Below are 19,350 nucleotides of genomic sequence, written 5' to 3'. Positions count from 1 at the left end.
ATCAGTATAAATGTTTGCTCGATGAAAAGGAGAGCCTCATGATGTTGTGGGGGGAAGTGGCCAAGAAATAGGAAATGGCATCCTGATGGATCATGGAGGAATCAATCTGGCATAGAGGGAGGACTAGGGTCAGTGGGGACCTGCTGTTGGGGAAGGTACTAGTTCTTCAAAGTGTCAAGTTTATCAGTGGTAGGACCCATAATTGAGCAAGTCACTTTATAACCTTCAAGGAGGTACTTGTGCAATGTGGAAATATATACCTAATAAGAGATCCTCTGTACCTGATTCACATTCTTATGGACAGGGAACATGTTTTTTTGTTCTCTCTCAACATAGTGTTCAGCTCAATAGGTTTGTGTGCTACTGAACGAATTGTTGGGCACCACAGAAACTTTTTTTTTTTAAACCAATTTTGAGCCTTAACTTCTGCATTGAAAATAAGAAACTAAATTTGATGATTTAAAAAATTTGTCTCAGCTCTTAAGCCCTGTACTACCTATTCTCTTTTCTACTGAACTTATTTGTCAAAATAAAGATTATCACATTTAAAAAGTTATTTAATTTTTTTTGTTAACCCAGAAAAGCATAGTAAAGAAACATCACTTGTAATCATACTTCTCAGAGACTGTCACTATTTGTATTTTGGGATACCTGTTGTCTTCTTCTTTCTTTTTTTTAAACTGTATATTCATGGAACCCTCCCCACTTTTTTTAAACTAAAAATCGTACTCTTTTAGCCTCCTGATTGATTCCTTTACAGGATATTGTGAATATCAGTAAATATTCTTTTTTATCCTGAGTGATTCTTGTAATCAGGCGACTTTTGGAAACACTGGCCTGGCTTAGATTTCAAGACAGCTAGAGAAGTAGTGGAACAAGTGGGGAAAGAGAGTTTATTTAAGTTTGTGAGTGAAAGATGAGTACAGTAATACACTTGGCACACATCTCACAGTGTTTGCACTTCCCAGATGTGTGCACCGGCAAAGTGTTTACTTTTGGGTGGTCTTGAATGACAGGAGTTCAGAAGTAGGTAGAGGAGACTCTTGATTGCTCTGATGAACATTTCTGGATAAGATAAACTTGCTTGCCAGTAACATCTGGCTCCTTGAAGGTCTTCTCTGCCTAGCAGACTGTTCCTCAGAGTTAGAACGTTGCTTGGTTAATTAGGAGAGTTTGCTAAGGAGTGTGAGCCAGCAGTGTTCTTTCTAGAATATCATCAAACACTCAATTATATTATCTCCGTCTGCTGGCAGGGAGGAACTATTGCCATGACTGGTATAGAAGACCTTCAGGGAAAACTCTTCAGGTAAGAAGAAACTTTGACCCTTGTCAAGTCAGAGGCCAGTGCAGCAGTGTGTATGTGAGGATGGGGTTTGGAATTGAAGCCCTATCCTGTTGAGCTCACCGTTAGGAAAGTTGTAGGGTGATATACTTCAGTTTCTAAGGAAAAGCATCCTAAGTTATGCTGGATATGACCCATGGTGACTGAACTGAGAAAAATTTTATGATGCTTTTCTGCTTTGAGACAGCTAATCTATGTGCCAGGCACTGTGGTAAAGCACAGCCGTAGAAAGTAGGCTTCATTGTTCTCATTTTGTGATTGAGGAGACTGAATCGTAGAGAGGTTAAATAATGTACCAGGAAGTGTCAGAGCCTGGATTCAAACCAAGGTCTGATACCAAAACCCATTACTCTTTACCACTGTGTTGTTGCCACTTCTCTCCAGATCTTTTTCTTAGTATGGTGAGCAACCATCGTAAAAAAGAGCAGATTCCTCCTTCCTTCCTCTATCCTTCTATCCCTCTTTCCAACAAATATTTATTGAATATTTAATATGTGCCAAACATTGGTAAGTGTTATTGCCTGGCTCTTGAGGTAACTCATAACAATTTTTTATAGCTATTTTGAAATACTAAGTACTAACAGTATTCATTCATTCACACATTCCACCAGTCTTACTTGTTGGACATCTACTCTATGTGGCTGGCTTTATGAGGTATAACAGTGGATACAAGCAGGGTCTTTGCCCTTAGAAGTGTACATTATGTTGCAAGGAGACTAACATTTAAAAAGTAATTTAAATAAAGGTACTTTCACAGTGCAATAATGCAATAAAAGACACAAACATGGTAATATGATAAAGATAAAGGGGTGGCTAGTGAGGTACTGCTTTGGAAAGAGTTGTCAGAGATTCTGAGGAGGTGACAATTGAGGAGATGTGTGGGTGAAGGGATAGAACCAGCCAGCCACATGAAAGCTATCCAGACAGGTGGAATAGCAGGTACAAAAATACAGGCAAGAAAGAACTTACATTTGAAAACCAGAAAATAAGGTGGTATAGTTGGAGCAGTGTGGACCAGTGGAATGAAGTGAGTGGAGGGGGTGGAGGAGACCACACCACATAGTTTTATAGGCTATGGAGTGATTTAATCTGATTGGTTCATATTTTATAAAGATTGCTCTCTAGTAGAATTAACTTTGGGCAGAAGGTTCAGGCAAAAATGGAAGTCAGGCTAGTTAGGAGACATGTAGTCTAGGGGAAAGGTGGTGGTAGTGTGGCATGGAAAGGGATAGATAGATTCTACAGATAATTTAGAAATATAGTATAGGCAGTTTTTACTGCTTCATTGATTGGATATGGAAAATGAGATGGAGGGTTTTTTGACTTGAACAGTTCAATGGATGTTATACAAAATAAAAATTTATGTCTAGGTTGTAATCTAAATTTCTTGATATACAGCGAGGTCTGTCCAGAAAGTATCCAGCCGTGTGCTATGAAATATAAGGGATATTTATTGAAGAAGATACGAGAAACATTGTACACAGGGCAATGACACCTCAGTCCCCTTCAAAGTAGGCACTTCGCGGCAAATGGAATGCAAGTTCTTCCATTTGCCATCAGCTGCCCTAAATCTCATCAATGGTCTGAAATCTCTTCTCTTTCAAAAGTGATTTTAGTTTTGGGAAAAGTCAGAAATCACAGGGCACCAAATCTGGGCTGTAGGGGGGGCTGAGTCACCTGGATGATTTGAGATTTTGCCAAAACACTCTGCACAAGACATAATGCCTTAGTGGGCGTGTTGTGATGAAGCTGCCATTCACCAGTTGCCCATAGCTGTGACCTTCTGAATCACCTGAAAAGTTTTAAGATTAATGCAAAATCTGATGCAGATCCATTGCTCTACTCGCTCAGTTATTTTGAATGCTACAGCCACACAGTACACATGTTCACTCAGCAGTGTCTACTGCCCCACACTGACTAGTACAGTGAAGTCATCATTGTTCATGCACGCTCATTCCAGTCCACTCTCCTTGGCTGCCAGGTTATGTCGATGTCACACAAATGGTTCTCGTTATGTTAATAATGGCTGGGCATTTTCTGGACAGACCTGGTATTATTCTCAGGAGAGTAATTTAAGAAAAGGTATTGTATTAGTGCATAAACTCTAAACATAATTCAGAGAAAGGAAGATGAGATGAGGGAAGATACTTAGTAAAAGTGAGCCTTGAATAAGCATTTTGAAATGACTTGGCAGTTAAACTTTGGGGAGGTTAATCTTTAATAGGAGAATTATAAAATGGAGTTAAGTAGGATTTAGGAATAAATTTATCTAATATCCTCATTTTAGGGATTAGGAAACTGAGGCCCAAAGAGGTAAAGTTGACTTATCCCAAGGATATTCATACAATAACCAAAGCCTCCCCACCAAAATCCTTCAAGAGAACACTAAACTAATATTTAACCAAAATTGACTAAAATAGTATAATATATAATCAGATAATTTGGTACTTTAAAATTGTTAGAAGCTATGCCAAAACTTTGATAGTGATTAAGTAAATTTTTAAAATATATTTTTATTTAGCATATATTGTCTTTTCAAGGTCTCTAGAGTAAATGTCTAAAAAAAAGATTTGTGGGTAGACATATGAATATATTCAGAATTGTGAGGTATTAAAAACTTCAGAAAGTTATTCTACATCAGATTTTAGAAGTTAACTAGAAGGTGAAGAAATCTGAAAGATTTTTCAAGTTAGTGTAGGCAGTGTGGTAAATTCAAAGGTCACTGTGGTGTGAAAGGGAGAGGATTGAGAATGGCATGTGACTGGAGGCCGACGAAGATGGTGAATGGATTGCTTGTGGTTTAGCCATAGACTAGTTGTCTGGAGTTGAGTTTAATCTCTTCCTTCTCTTCCCTTGTAGAAAGTTTATTTTTGTGGATGGTATAAACTAGGAAGAAGTGGGTCCATTCCATATAGCTTAGTAGAGAGAAAGATACATGAAAAGGGAAGGGGACAGGTGTCCCAGCTTTGTCCCACAGTCCTGACTTGTATTTTTTGCAGCATGGGATGACCTTTGTGACTTGATGAGCCACATAAGAACAAGAACCGTGTCCTCAACCTTTACTGCATTGTAAAGGCTTATATTGGTATCCAGTAGGCACCACTGCCTACAAGAGTCCTATGTGGTCTGGTCTCCTGCCAGTCTACACAGTAAGTGCGTGGTGGGCACTCAAGTAATGTTAAACTGAATGCATGTGAAGCTGCCACCATTTGAAGACTGTTAAAAGCTCACTTCTGTGCATTGCATTATTAAAGTAATTGCCACCTGGCTGCTTTTTCCTGGCATAATGATTCAGAGGTCTGTGAAAAAAGATCTGCTGTAACTTTTTATAGGAAGAGTCGTTTTGTGAAAAGCCAGAGTGATTAATTAACAGCCTTCAGATATAAGTCCTTAATTTTGTGATTTACCACTTGTTCTCCTGTCCTTTTTATTTGGTGAAGGTATTATGCTTGTTTAGTACTAAACCAAACAAATAAACTTGAATCTTGCTAGCACTTTTTATTTCCCCAAATAGGGACTTTTTCCTTTTACTGTGTGTTGATTTGGTATCTTTTAGGCTTCTCCCAGTACGTGTCCTGCGCAGTCTGTTCGCACAACAGTTTGTAAGGATATACTACTCGGCTGTACTCCAGCAACGCCACCTGATAAGGACCCAAGACAGCAGAGTACTCCCCAAGCTGCCAATTCTCCACCTAACCTTGGAGCAAAAATTCCTCAAGGGTGAGTTATTTGTTCTTTGGAAAAGATAATCGTAAAGAGAAGGAAACTATTTTAGCCGCAGTTCTTCCTATATGAGCTTACATTGCTCAGGTGGTAAGACTTTTCCACATTCACTGCTTCATAGACAGAGAAATTAGTATAGCTAAAATTTGATGAAGTGACCTGCCATTCACTATATTTCAGGTTGTCCAGGGAGGTTTTTCATTAGTTTCCAAATCGGTCAGGTGCTTTTGGAAGTGCAAAGTGAGTAGGCCTGCAGAAGAATGTAGAAAATGTTACAGAAATGAAAATGTTACAGAAATGAAGAAAGAGCAGCTTTCTTAACTTGATATAGTGAGAACACTCAACTGACGTACTACAAACAGTTGTAGAATAAGTGTGTGCTTTCAAGGAAAAAGGATAAGATGGGTTGTGTGTGGAAAACCGGGGTCATTGGGAGTGTGGAGACGAGGGAAGCATGGTTATCATCAGCCCAGACCCTGGGTCTAGGTGAGAGATGTGGTGATAGGTTCACAGAGAGAAGAGTTTTAAGGGAAGGAACTCTCTGAGGAACGGTGGTGGAGTACATGCAGTTGGTAAAGACTTAAGATATGGGCCAGAGAGACTGGTATAGAAATAGTTTGGAAGTCTACTGCAGAAAAGTAGGAGTGTTTGAGCACATTAATTCACTGGGAAGAAAGCGGGGTCCATGGGATAGAACTTGGAGGATGACCATATAACAGTTAGATGGAAGGGGGAGCAGTCTTCTGAGTAGAAAGAGGGAACAGTAAGAAGTTCAGTGGTACCCATGCAAAGATGTCTAATATGAGTGCTAATATGAAATTCCTCTCAGGATGAAATCCTTTGGGTAGAGTCAAGGGAAAAAAATATAACAGGAAAAAGGACTTTGTGTTTGTTGGGGAAAGAACTTTAGGATGAATTTCAGAGAAACAAAAAGGTTTTTAAAGGTACCCCTATTAAAATGGGGTAGAGGGGAGATTACCAATTCGTTCTGTGAACAAGGAAGTAATCAGCTCTTCTATTTACGTTGGGTCCTGATCACTGATCAAACAATGAAATTTTCCAGTGTTGGGGCTGATTAAATGTTCATAGCAGGATAGAGGTTTGTGCTGCTGGTGGTTTTGGTTCCTTATGATACTCTGTTTGAGGGAAAGCTAAAGTTCTTTATGGTGTAAGAAGTAGAATGAACTTCAAGTAGTTCAGGATTCATGAGAACATGCAGATAGGATTTAAGGTTGTAATTTTCTGAATGTTTAAAGTATTTTTGCAAAGCCATTGACTGATTCCTTTTAACTCTAGCTCACAAGAACCTATCCTTAATTCTTTAATACAAATAGTTTTTTTTTTTCCTCTTTCATTCTGGTTGCCTTACGGAACCAAACAATTGTTTTTCTAGGGAAGAGACAAAAGAGGCCTAAAGTACTAGTTTTCCACATTATTTTTTTTAGATGTCATAAACAGAGTTTACCAGAAGAACTTTCTTCCTCCCTAAGTATGAAGACTCAAATAGTGAGAACAGTGCCAGATGTCTGCAAAGTAGGGTTGCTCTCTTCAGAGTCCTCTCAGATTGGAACTGGATATTTAGAAACCCGGAGTGAACCAAAAGGTAACTGTACCCAGCTGAAGACCAATGCTGATCAGGAAACCGGATTGGAATCTGTTCCACAACCATCAACTGGCCTTCTGAAGGCGTGCTTACCTACAAAAGCTTCTTCTGTGGCAGAATTGGAAATTGCCAATACTCCTGAACTGCAGAAGCACTTAGAACTTGCACCGTCCACATCTGATTTTCCTTCAAATAAGCTGGAAGGGAAAGCTGGTATCAATGATGATAACCCTAATAGTTGTGTGGAAAAAAAGGTAGAACCTTCGACCTTTGGTTGCCAATCACAGAATTTAAAGGAATCTTCAGTAAAAGTAGATAATGAAAGCTATTGTACAAGAAGCAACAATAAAATCCAAAATGGTGAGTGTTTCTACATATGTTTAATAGTAGAAACTAAGATGATAGTTCATCTTACCTTATAAGGAAAAAATATAAAAATGATCATAGAAAAAGTTCATATAATCAGAAAAGTTCAAACAAGAAGGTAGAATTCCAAAATCTCAGAAATGATTACTGTTGTTATTTTGGTGGACCTGGTTCCATGTATATAGAAATACAGATAAACTGTGTTTTAAGGATCAAGATTTTACAGGCTGGAAGGATTCCATTATATGCATTTACCTTATGACTTAAATGGAAAAAAGTCTAAAGTAATCTGATAATGACTTTATCTTCAGCTTAACACATCTTCCTGTAACATCAAGGTTGAAGTGCAAGAGGTGATTGGTATGTTATACTCACATAGGTAGTTCAGATCTGAATTTTTTTTTAGAAGATAGAGAATTGCATCACCTCCTCTAGAAAATGAATATTTGGTTAAAGATTTTAAGGACAGGGTTGAAACACCCTGCAGTCTGTCTGCTTAAGTGCAGTCTGTCCTGCTGCACCCACAATTTAAAACCGAATAGTCTTATTATAGAAAAAATGGTACACTGTATTTCATTTACTTACATTAAGTTTGAGGATGCATTTAATGATGGTAGTTATCAGAAGCTCTCTTACTAGAATTAGTAGAGCTAAATGGCTTCAGTATGTCAAGGGTTCAGAGCTATTACAATTTTTATTTTATTTTATTTTATTTTTTTTATTTTTTAAAATATATTTATTGATTATGCTATTATAGTTGTCCCATTTCCCCCCTTCATTCCACTCCACCCTGCCCACCCCCTCCCTCCCACATTCCCCCCCTATAGTTCATGTCCATGGGTCATACTGATAAGTTCTTTGGCTTCTACATTTCCCATACTATTCTTACCCTCCCCCTGTCTATTTTCTACCTACCATTTATGCTACTTATTCTCTGTACCTTTCCCCCTTCTCTCCCCCTCCCACTCCCCTATTGATAACCCTTCGTGTGATCTCCATTTCTGTGGTTCTATTCCTGTTCTAGTTGTTTGCTTAGTTTGCTTTTGTTTTTGTTTTAGGTGTGGTCATTAATAACTGTGAGTTTGCTGTCATTTTTACTGTTCCTATTTTTGATCTTCTTTTTCTTAGATAAATCCCTTTAACATTTCATATAATAATGGCTTGGTGATGATGAACTCCTTTAACTTGACCTTATCTGAGAAGCACTTTATCTTCCCTTCCATTCTAAATGATAGCTTTGCTGGATAGAGCAATCTTGGATGTAGGTCCTTGCCTTTCATGACTTGGAATACTTCTTTCCAGCCCCTTCTTGCCTGTAAGGTCTCTTCGGAGAAATCAGCTGACAGTTTTATGGGAACTCCTCTGTAGATAACTGTGTCCTTTTCTCTTGCTGCTTTTAAGATTCTCTCCTTCTCTTTAATCTTGGGTAATGTAATTATGATGTGCCTTGGTGTGTTCCTCCTTGGGTCCAGCTTCTTTGGGACTCTGAGCTTCCTGGACTTCCTGGAAGTCTGTTTCCTTTGCCAGATTAGGGAAGTTCTTCATTATTTGTTCAAATAAGTTTTCAATTTTTTGTTCTTCCTCTTCTCCTTCTGGCACCCCTATGATTCAAATGTTGGAACGTTTAAAGATGTCCTGGAGGTTCCTAAGCCTCTCCTCATTTTTCTGAATTCTTGTTTCTTCATTCTTTTCTGGGTGGATGTTTCTTCTTTCTGTTGATTTGAGTCTCAGTTTCCTTCTCATCACTATTGGTTCCCTGTACATTTTCCTTTGTTTCTCTTAGCATAGCCTTCATTTTTTCATCTAATTTGCAACCAAATTCAACCAATTCTGTGAGCATCCTAATTACCAGTGTTTTGAACTGTGCATCTGATAGGTTGGCTATCTGTTCGTTGCTTAGCTGTATTATTTCTGGAGCTTTGATCTGTTCTTTCATTTGGACCATTTTTTTTTTTGTCTTGGCGCCTGTTGGGTAAAGGGGCGGAGCCTTAGGTGTCACCAGGGTAATGCGGGGTAATGCTGGTTGCTATGCTGTGATGCTGTATGTGGGGGAGGGGCTGAGAGGGAGCAATGGTGCCTGCTCCACTCCCTGCTGGACCCGGCACTCCCTTCGCCACCCACAATCAAACTGGGCCCCTCTGGTGCTAACTCCCGAGTGGGTGGGCTTGTGCACCCTCTAGGCCCCTGTGGATCTCTCCAATGACCTCTCCTGTGAGGCCGGGAGTCCCTCCTTCCCCCGTCCCAACCCCCACTGGTGATTTCACTCAGAGGTTTGAGGCTTTATTTCCCCGAGCTGGAGCCATGGGTTGCGAGATCTGCTGCACTCCCCCGCCGTTCCTCCCGGTTTATCCGTAAGTGTGGGTCTGTGGGGTCTGCTAGCTGTTGTACTGCCCGCCTCGCTCCTCAGTCCTCAATCTACTACCTCTCTGGGTCCACCAGCCGCCTTGCCATGAGTCCTCTCTGCCCCAGCTGCCCATGTCCTCCCCTCCTACTGGTCTGGATGAATGTTTCTTCTTTATCTCCTTGGTTGTTGGACTTACATGCGGTTCGATTTTCTGTCAGCTCTGGTTGTTTTTTGTTTTTAAATTGTTGTTGTCCTGCTTTTGGTTGTGCAGGGAGGCACAGTGTGTCTACCTATGCCTCCATCGTGGCCGGAAGCCCGGAGGTATTACAATTTAAAAGTACCTTTGATAATTGTCAGCTGTGTGGAAAAATTAGTGTGGGTTTTGATAACTTTTAAAAAACACTTGGCTATGTAAAAAAATGAATATATCCACACTCTGGCTTTTACTGAAGACCTCTGAATCTGCAGGGCAAGATGGATGAATTGAACTGTGGGTCTTTTTGATACAGAATAGGAGAAATAGAAAAAACTTTTTTGCCTAATGGTACGTCTAATCCAGCTTTATTCTTCAGGTGGAATTTGATATAGCTATTAATTTACATAAAATTAATTGCATAAGAGTATACTGTTCTCAGGAGTTGTGTAACTCCCAAAAGAAACTGAATATTCATAACCATATCCCTGTTCTATTTCTTATTCTTTTTGAGTCATCAGCCCTAACATTCAGCTAGGTTTTGAGGCAAAGTATTTTAATATTATGTGAAAAAACAGCAAAAATTCTACATTGGTAAACACATTATAGGTACATAAATGAATTGGAGTCCAGCTTTGTCTCAGTTGGTATGCTGTGCAACTATGTCCCATCTAAAGTGATTTTAAGAGAAAAACTTAGTTACATTCCCGTGGGTCCTCTCTACTGGGACTCTTGGCTGAGGCCTGCAGAGAGTGTGGTCAGAAGCCTAGCAGGATCTCTGCTTTGTTTCCATTTGTATCGCTGTGGGTATGGAAAGACTCCACTGGTAGCTGCTCCTGGCTCTCCCACCCTTGCTCTGCCTGGGAGCTAAAGCAAGCTAGAGTGGAGCAGCAGCCTTTTTCCTGTGAGATGGCTATGTGGCTCCTTAGAAGCTGGTGTTGCTTTTCTACTGGGCTCTGCTTCGAATTGAGAATCATTGATAAGATCAACTTTGCTCTCCTCAATAGAGAGCTAGATTTAGATAGTTCAATTTACTTATTTCTAGATATTTCCTCTTTTAAGCCAGGACAGAACAAGATCAACTTTGCTCTCCTCAATAGAGAGCTAGATTTAGATAGTTCAATTTACTTATTTCTAGATATTTCCTCTTTTAAGCCAGGACAGAACAGGTAGGATAACCTTTGGACTTTTTGCCTGTGATCTGTGAAAACCTGGTTCAATTCAAAGGAATGATGCCTTTTCAATATGAGTAATTAAAATTCCATCCTTGAGCTACTGATCTCTTTACCTTCTCTTTCACTATAACTGAATAATAATGTTTAAGGGATCATTGCCTGACAGCATCTTTTTAGGATTTTACAGTGCACTCTTGTCCTGCTTTAAAAGAGAGTTAAGGTTAGATCACCTCTAGGGAATATTGAAGATGCTTATTTATTTAAAGCCTTCTTTGGTGTGAGATCTTTTTTTCAATTTCCTCTAAGACCACTACTCTCTCCCACCCATCTCTAGACTGGCTCCCCAGAAGTTGTTTTTGGGTTTTTGGTGTGTTTTCTATTTGTTTGCCTAAGAATCTACCTCCCTTTTCTCAGCTTCCTTGGTCCCTGAGGAGAAAAGGTCTTTTCTCTCAGTTTCATATGAAATATTCTTCAATGCTCTTGGCTTACGAATGGATTCCTTTCTGTATTATTTAGGCTGGCACAATGATTGCTGTTTCCTGTTTCATTGCTACTTTTTTCCTTTTTCTTTAGAAACTATGTTAACATTTTCTTTCAGTTTCTCCTGTCCATTACAAGTTAAAACTTCACTACCTTTACTTAGAATCCTAATCCTGTCATTAGCCAGTGCTCTTAAAACCCTGAATGGAATATACATTTGAAGGAAATTGAAGACATGTCAAGGGTCAGGTGACAACATCTCATGGAAGCATTTAGAAGATAGCTCTTATTTTTATAGACCAAGCGGCCTGTGCAGGAGAGTTATTTGGTTTTCATTTTTTTATTAGAATGGTTAGCTTTTGCAGAGAACACACTTTAAACCAGTCTTTTTTTTTTTTTTTTTTTTTTTTTTTTTGAGCGTGTCAGGATCGACTTCCATACGGTATTGTATTAGTTGAGGTGAACCTATCTCTGTGCATTGCTAATGTTGCAATGAGTTTGAATTAAGTATCTGATATGGAAAAATCTTCCTGAAATATTTCTCTTACCTAGGTTTGTGAATAGAAGTATACACTTAATGGAATTGTGAGTCCAGTTGTTGAATTTGGGGTTTTAAGTTGCCAAATAGGTTCACCAAATGAAAATTACCTTATAAAGAGAGTAAAACTTCTAATTGTTCTGATAGCTGTCTTATGTTAAGCCATTTTTAGAAATGACAATTGAACCAGTTATTTAGGAGTTCTCCCTTTAGGATAACTGGCCTTTTGAGTAGAATTTAGTAACACATTGATGTCGTTTTTTAAAAATTTGAGGTCCATTGCCTTAATCTTTTGTTTTGCTAGTCCCATCCCGGAAGTCAGTTTTGACAGACCCAGCCAAACTCAAGAAGCTGCAGCAGAGTGGTGAGGCCTTTGTACAAGATGACTCCTGTGTGAACATTATTGCACAGCTGCCCAAGTGCCGGGAGTGTCGCTTGGACAGTCTCCGCAAGGATAAAGACCAACAGAAAGATTCGCCTGTGTTTTGTCGCTTCTTTCACTTTAGAAGGTGAGGCAGTTGGGGGAAAACTCAGATAATTTGGGTCCTGTAGCATACTTTTCCCCCCTTCCTATCAATAGTAAATCCAGAACTGAAAAGAGTAGTGATACTATTTTTAATCCCTCATTGGGCAATCTAGACCTTCTATATATATGTATATATATGTAAATCCTTTTATTTTTAATTAAATACTTTCTTATTTAAAATATTTTTAAATAACAATAATATATTATTTATATATGTATGTATATGTACTTCCTTTTATTTTTTAATTAAATATTTTATTGTTATTCTATTACAGTTGTCCTAATTATCCCCCCTTTGCTCTCCTATGCCCCGGGCAATTTAGACCTTACTGCATATTACTTAATTTTTTTGAAGCAAAAACGCTTAAAAATACAAATTTCTATTTCTAAAAGTTAACAGAAATATCTTGAAGGTTCTAGAAAACCAATACAAATAACTACTGTTAACTTTTCAATTCATTTTAGTGTATATATGGTCATAAAACATATACAAGTATACCTACTTGGTGCATTGTACAGGCATACCTCATTTTACTGTGTTCCACAGATACTGCTTTTTGCTTTTTTTTTTTTTTTAACACAAATTGAAGGTTTGTGGCAACCCGAAGTCAAGCAAGACTGCTGGCACCATTTTTCCAACAGGCTCATGATGGTTAGCATTTTTTAGAAATAAAGTTTAAGTAAAGCATGTACATTTTTTAAAGAAATTATCAATTCTTAGAGCAAGGGAGAGAGAGAGAGAGAAGCATCGGTTTTATTGTTCCAATCTTTTATGCATTCACTGGTTGCTTCTGGTATGAACTCTGACCAGAGGTCAAACCTGCAACCTTGGCGTATCAGGATGACGCTCTAACCAATTGAGCTACCCAGCTTGGGCTCTGTACATTGTTTTTTAAGGCAGAAAGCTATTGTATACTTTATAGACTACAGTATAATGTAAACATAACTTAGATGCACTGAAAAAAAATTTATGTGACTTGCTTTATTGCAATATTTGTTTTATTGTGGTGGTCTGGAATGGAATCCACAGCATCCCCAGAGTGTGCTGGTATATATATACTGTTTTGAATCTTACTCCCAATATTTTCCCAGTCCTAATAGGAACCACCACTTGATCATGTTTACTTTTTTCTGCAAATACTTTTGAATAACTATGTAAGAATCAGTAATAACATTGTTTGATAATTCATTTAACCAATTCCCTGGTTGGTATTAGGATTATTTTATATTTTTTGCCACTGAAAATAATGCAGAAATTATCATATCCTCTTTCATATCCGATTATTTACTTTGGAAGGATTACTGAAAGTGGCAGTACCGGTCCAGAAGTTGTACATGTTTTAGGCTTTGATGTACTTGTTCTGCCATATTGCCCTGCAGGAAGAAGGTTGCACCTGCATCTGCGGCCTCTGGTAGGGTTTGGACATCCCTGTTTCTGTGTACCTTTGCCGGCAAGAAGAGGCATATCTTTAAAGAAAAGCCTTTCCAGTTTTACAGATAAAAACTTTCATTTTTATATTGTATTTATTAAAAGCCAAATTAATTTTTTTTAATTTTTGATCCTGAGTGAAAAAAGGCAGCCATATCTTCTTTTTGGTTTTTTGTTTGTTTGTTTTAAAGTTCATCTGTAACAGTGTGTTCTGTTACAGATGAACTTTAGATATGATTGGCTTTCTCAGAAATCTAGATACTTTCAGGTTCAACTGGTTCTAATCATAAACAGAAGTGTTGACTTACATTTCTTCCCATTTCCTTCTCCCTTTTAGTTTTACCCAGACTAAAGATTGCTGATGAACTGAATCAAGTGCATAGGCACTTTAGTAAAAGGCAAAAGATGTATACGATCTGAAGAGAAACCAGAATATAACATAGGCAGTTTACATAATTAACCAGTGCTGGTAACTTTTAAATTCAGGCTTAGTTAATGAACTAAAATTTTTTAGGTAGTAGTTTTTCCCATTCATTCCTGAGAAAATTTCAAAAGCACTGTGATAAATTATGTGTGTAGCCTTTAGAGCTGTGATAACTGCTGGCATGTTAACGTACACATGTATTAGTATATATTCCGAATAACACCTGGTCCAGAGTAATTTCTCAGTAAAGGTTAGCTCTGTTCTGTTTCCTGTCTGGATAAGTTTTGTTTTGTTTTTTTGACACAGGTAAGTGTGTTAAGGTGTATATGCATTTGTGGGTACTTGTACCTAAAACGGTAACGCTTTGTTCAGATCTCTGTATTCCTATTATAGACTTGATTTCATGTCATTAGCTCCTGATGTGAAAGGTATAACTGGACTAACTGCATAAGAAATTGTTTGATTTTGGTTTAAGTTGTAGAGACACTTTAGGGAGAGGATAATTTTTCTTTCTTTTGAATATTATTTTAAAAATTACTATTTTGTAACTGTCTAGTGCTGAATACCTTAGGGATCTGCATGACTTCAGTGACTCCAGGGTTGCCTTCCATGGCTGAGCATTATTCTTGAGGCAGTATTTGTATTCAGATCTGATCAGGTTATTTACCACCTTCTGTTTATTATTTTACTTCTGTGTTGACTTGTGATTGGTCCTGTCCCCAATCCTGGCAGGTGTTTACCACCACACTTTTGCAGATTTTTTTCTTATCTTTCTACTGACATTGCCAAATAACAATTGGCTGTAATTAACCATGGAGATTATAGAAAACTAGGAAGGAATTTGTTAATTTAAATAGTAACTATAAGTTGTAAATTAATTTTTCATGTATGTGAAATGCACTTTTCTTTTTTCTACTTGCTCTAGGTTACAATTCAACAAACATGGTGTGTTGCGGGTAGCAGGCTTCTTAACACCAAACAAGTATGACAGTGAAGCAATTGGCTTATGGTTGCCTTTAACCAAAAACATTGTGGGGACTGATTTGGACACAGCAAAGTATATCTTGGCCAACATTGGAGACCACTTCTGTCAAATGGTGATTTCTGAAAAGGAAGCTATGTCAACTATTGAGCCACACAGTAAGAGCATCTCTTAGGGGTTAGGATATTTTAGTCCAACTTGATTTTTTGTTGCCGAATGACACTTAAGTTTTGATTGCATGGGTTTCATTTTTACCCAAAGTTTAGATGTCTTTGGTGTATGAGGTTGCATTTTTCCTTTTGTGACAGATTCTACCTTTTGGTTTCATCAGAGCCAGTAGCCTATCTGTGGGTTTTGTTGTGGGTCAATTACTAAAGGAGTGGAACTCCTTTTTGTTAAGAAAGGTGAAGTTGAGGTGGTGGTGGAATTTGTACAACCTTACCAGCAGTGTGGGCTCACCAGAAGGGGTTGAGGCCTCAGGTTCATTTATTTTAAGATAAAGATTCTTAATTAGGAATACATTTCAAAGAAAATTAGAATGGACAGGCTGTACCCTAGACCTTTTGTATCAGTCTGGTGGGCTGGGCCCCATGGCTGAGAATGGGAACAAGCTTAGATGAAAATGATTCCGTTAGAGTCAAGGTTATAAGGAAATATTTGACATTCCAGCTGGGGATGTGCAGGTGTCCACTCTCACACTGATCTGGCAGCCCAGTGCACAACAGGGGATCAATCAGTGTCGGTGACACAGAGAGCCAGAGCTCGTTCATGACATCTCAAGGTATGATGTCTGGGAGGACAGTACACCTCAGTCTGTTCGCATCCCTCTGTAAAAGTGAGATGTCTGACCACAAGCACCAAGGGGCATCTACCTTTTAAGTCTCACATGTTCTTCCATCATTTGTTTTTCCCAGGTAGTTGAAAGTTTAAAGTAAAGCCTTTCCATTCCTCTGGTGGCTATCTTTTAAGACTTTGCATAGGCAAATGATGTTTCCATACACGCATCTACACTTACCAGTGTTAAGAATTTTGATTGTAGGTAACAGAAACTAACCAAAGCTAGTTTAAAAACAAAAATAATTTACTGGACAGGCATGGGTACCATTACATCTGAGTCCAAGGAATGGGATTTGGGGCATTCCCAGGAACAGAATTCAGATCTAGATGGGGAAGTGGGATCATGAGCTCTGGGGGCAGCCAAAGTCATGCTGAAGAGAAGAGCAGCTTCAAAATCACTCCATTCTCTTGGGGTAGCAGAGGTTCTAATAAAGTCAAGAATCTTATTAAAGTTGTTTCTCTTATAATCTATTTGGGAGAAGTGATACTGCTTTTCTGTTTTTAGAAGAGATACAAAGTTTTTATTATATGCATTTAAATAAAAGTAGTAAATTTAGAGAAAAAATTTTAAGTAACTGTTATAGAAGGTGGTACATAAATGATTGGAATATAGAAACACTTCTTTGGAATAATTAATAGCTTCATTCCTGAATCAGCAGGGCTGTTTTAAGCAACCAATGTGTTTTCTTTGCTCTAAGTGAGTCATCTGAAAGATACATTTTTTTCCAACAGAAATAGGCATAATTGAGAAATTCTGTCCTTGAAAATTTAAATGTGATTAACCTATCCTCTTTACCTTTTTGATTACTCTGTTCCTTTTTACTTACTCTGACCAGGTGGTCAGTTGGAGAGAGGAATTCACTCTGAGTGATACTGAAAGATGCCACCACAAGGTGTTCCCAGGGGGATTACCCTCTCCTCCTGAGATTAGGAAGCAGATCTCAACCTTTACACTTTTACTTTGTTTTTTAAATGACAAAAAATCATTAAATGGTGACTCAGAGACCTAAGAATATTCTCTAATGAAACAGTCTAATCCAGGTGAACAAGGTGAAGTTCATAAAATCTAATTTGCAAAAAGCTTAAAGCTCTGTGTATTGTGTAGTGAGTTACTGCATTTCAATGAAATGGCAGAAGTTCACTCAACAAATGGATTCATTCAGTGCAAAATGAACTTGGTCATTTGCATTGTGGTCAGTCTGAAGAATGAATGAGTTAACCACAAACTGGATTGGGAAAAGTGTTCTCCATTGAAAAAGAATGTGAGAGTATTGATCCTGTCTTGTTCAAGAGGGAGAGACACACAGAAAAGAGTGTTCTGATGAGCAGACAATGGCTTTTCTGTGACCCAGGACTCCTTGAAGCTTTCTGATACTGATTTGCTCACCTGATCTGGCATTTACATAGATGGGGGAGGTGGGTGGGGTATATGTCCTTCCCAGTGTTGGAAGGCCCTTCCCTGCAGATATCAGGGCTTGGCCACTGGAATGGAAAATGCTGAGTTGTAGAATTTTGGATTATGCCTTAATCTGTTGGATGTTTGATTAGTATGAGTCTGTCTTGGGTGCCCACATCATTCCAGCACTAACAAAATTGAATATCTGACTCTGTCCCAGAAAGGAACCAACTGTGGACTCTTGTGCCCCCACTAAAAAAATGTGCTATTTCCTCCCATTTCCCCAAGTGCCCTGAGGTTTTTAATGGGCAATCTGAGTGGATTCAGGGCACCTGTGAATAACCTGAGACTACACCAAATGTTAGGTTTGTGTATCTGAGACATCTTTATAATATTTTCCTTTGGAGAAAGCATGGTCCATGCTGCCTTCAGATTCTCAAAGGGGCTCATAACCCCAAAGGTGAAGAACTACTGCTGTGTGATACCTGTGTCTGAACTCCAGTGAAGCCACTGCTGCTTTGTCCATTCATTTATTGAGCAGTGCTTGATAACTGCACCACTGTGTGCAGAGCTCCTTGGAGGGTGGGGAGGTGGGTGGAGCATCTCCTAGAGGGAAAAACTGCACCCAACTGTTTAGGGTGTGAAGGCCTGAGGGTAGGGTGGATTTGAGATGGGCTCTGGATATTGAACAGAGTTAATGGGAAATCCAGTCAGAGGGAGGAGTAACATCAACTCCCTTCCCCCTGTGCGTTTTATTTCAGAAGCCCTCTCCTCCCGACTAAAGTGGTTTTATCAATTTTTATAGGACAGGTTGCTTGGAAGCGAGCTGTCAAAGGTGTTCGAGAAATGTGTGATGTGTGTGACACCACCATCTTCAACTTGCACTGGGTGTGTCCTCGGTGTGGGTTCGGAGTGTGTGTAGATTGCTACCGGATGAAGAGGAAAAATTGCCAACAGGGTGAGAACTGACTTGATTCTCCTCCTGGCCCCTTACACACTTAAATTAAGCCTTTTATTGATTTGTGGTAATGGATTCCTGAGGTATTTGGGGCCAGAGTACATGAAGAGCATTTACTACAAATCAGTTATTTGCAGGTGCTGCCTACAAGACTTTCTCTTGGATAAGATGTGTAAAGAGTCAGGTACATGAACCAGAGAACCTAATGCCTACACAGATCATTCCTGGAAAAGGTATTTCACACAATGCAATGATTTTTTTTCCCCACCTTGTTTTGGTTAGCTTAAAGGGGCTGGTAATTTAATTTTACTTTGTGTACTATAATTATGTGCTTACTTGATTTAAGTGTGTACCATCGTCCAGAAAGGTACTAAGTAATGGATGTAAAACTTTTTGATTAAGGTCTTGTAAATAGCTTTGTGGAAGAAAAGAAAATGGTGCATTTGGGGGAAGACACACTTAGGATGAAAAGGAGGCAGTGTAAGCACTATGCTGCTAAAAAATAATACTGTTGGAAACATCAGCTTCTGCTTTGAAATGTTGAAGTTTCAAAATACCTAATATCCTTGTTCAGATGTTTGCCTGTGCCCTTTTTTTAGCCCTCTATGATGTTGGAGACATTGTTCATTCTGTAAGAGCAAAATGGGGAATAAAGGCAAATTGTCCCTGTTCAAACAGGCAATTCAAACTCTTTTCCAAGCCAGCCTCAAAGGAAGACATAAAACAGGTATTACTGTTTGCGCTAGATTCACCATCCTTGTGATTGTTGTCTGTCTGCTTTCACATAACCCAGGGATTTCTGTAGTATATTTGAAAGGAACGTGGGGACAGCTGTCAGTGGGAAGAATTCGTATTTCATGTGACACTTCATAGACCCATTCTTCTTACATTACTTTTGTGGACCTCATCTGTAGCCTCTTCTAGTAGGTTTTAAATTTTTGTTTCTTAAAAATGTAAAAACTACTTCTGTTACAGTCTAATTAGTTACTGTCAAGTTTATATGGGTTTTTTAGAACTTCTCATGTTTTGCAGAG

At 38.6% G+C, this 19,350-nt stretch overlaps 1 protein-coding gene across 4 annotated transcripts in view; it reads left to right on the top strand.

Annotated features, from left to right (window-relative positions):
* Positions 1-19,350, top strand: part of KDM3A (lysine demethylase 3A) — a 50,419-nt gene that overhangs the window by 16,770 nt on the left and 14,299 nt on the right. For all 4 annotated transcript variants that reach the window (XM_045193785.2, XM_024558424.3, XM_045193786.2 and 1 more), the window contains exons 9-15: positions 4,899-5,062; positions 6,511-7,028; positions 12,069-12,273; positions 15,069-15,283; positions 18,164-18,316; positions 18,454-18,549; positions 18,916-19,043. In XM_045193785.2, coding sequence (XP_045049720.2) covers positions 4,899-5,062; positions 6,511-7,028; positions 12,069-12,273; positions 15,069-15,283; positions 18,164-18,316; positions 18,454-18,549; positions 18,916-19,043 — 1,479 coding nt within the window. The remainder of the gene's footprint in view (positions 1-4,898; positions 5,063-6,510; positions 7,029-12,068; positions 12,274-15,068; positions 15,284-18,163; positions 18,317-18,453; positions 18,550-18,915; positions 19,044-19,350) is intronic.

Source organism: Desmodus rotundus, chromosome 5 (genome assembly GCF_022682495.2).
Source record: "Desmodus rotundus isolate HL8 chromosome 5, HLdesRot8A.1, whole genome shotgun sequence".
Taxonomy (NCBI): Eukaryota; Metazoa; Chordata; class Mammalia; order Chiroptera; family Phyllostomidae; genus Desmodus; species Desmodus rotundus.
Note: the sequence above shows the minus strand (reverse complement) of the source record. Positions and strands in the feature narration are given on the sequence as shown.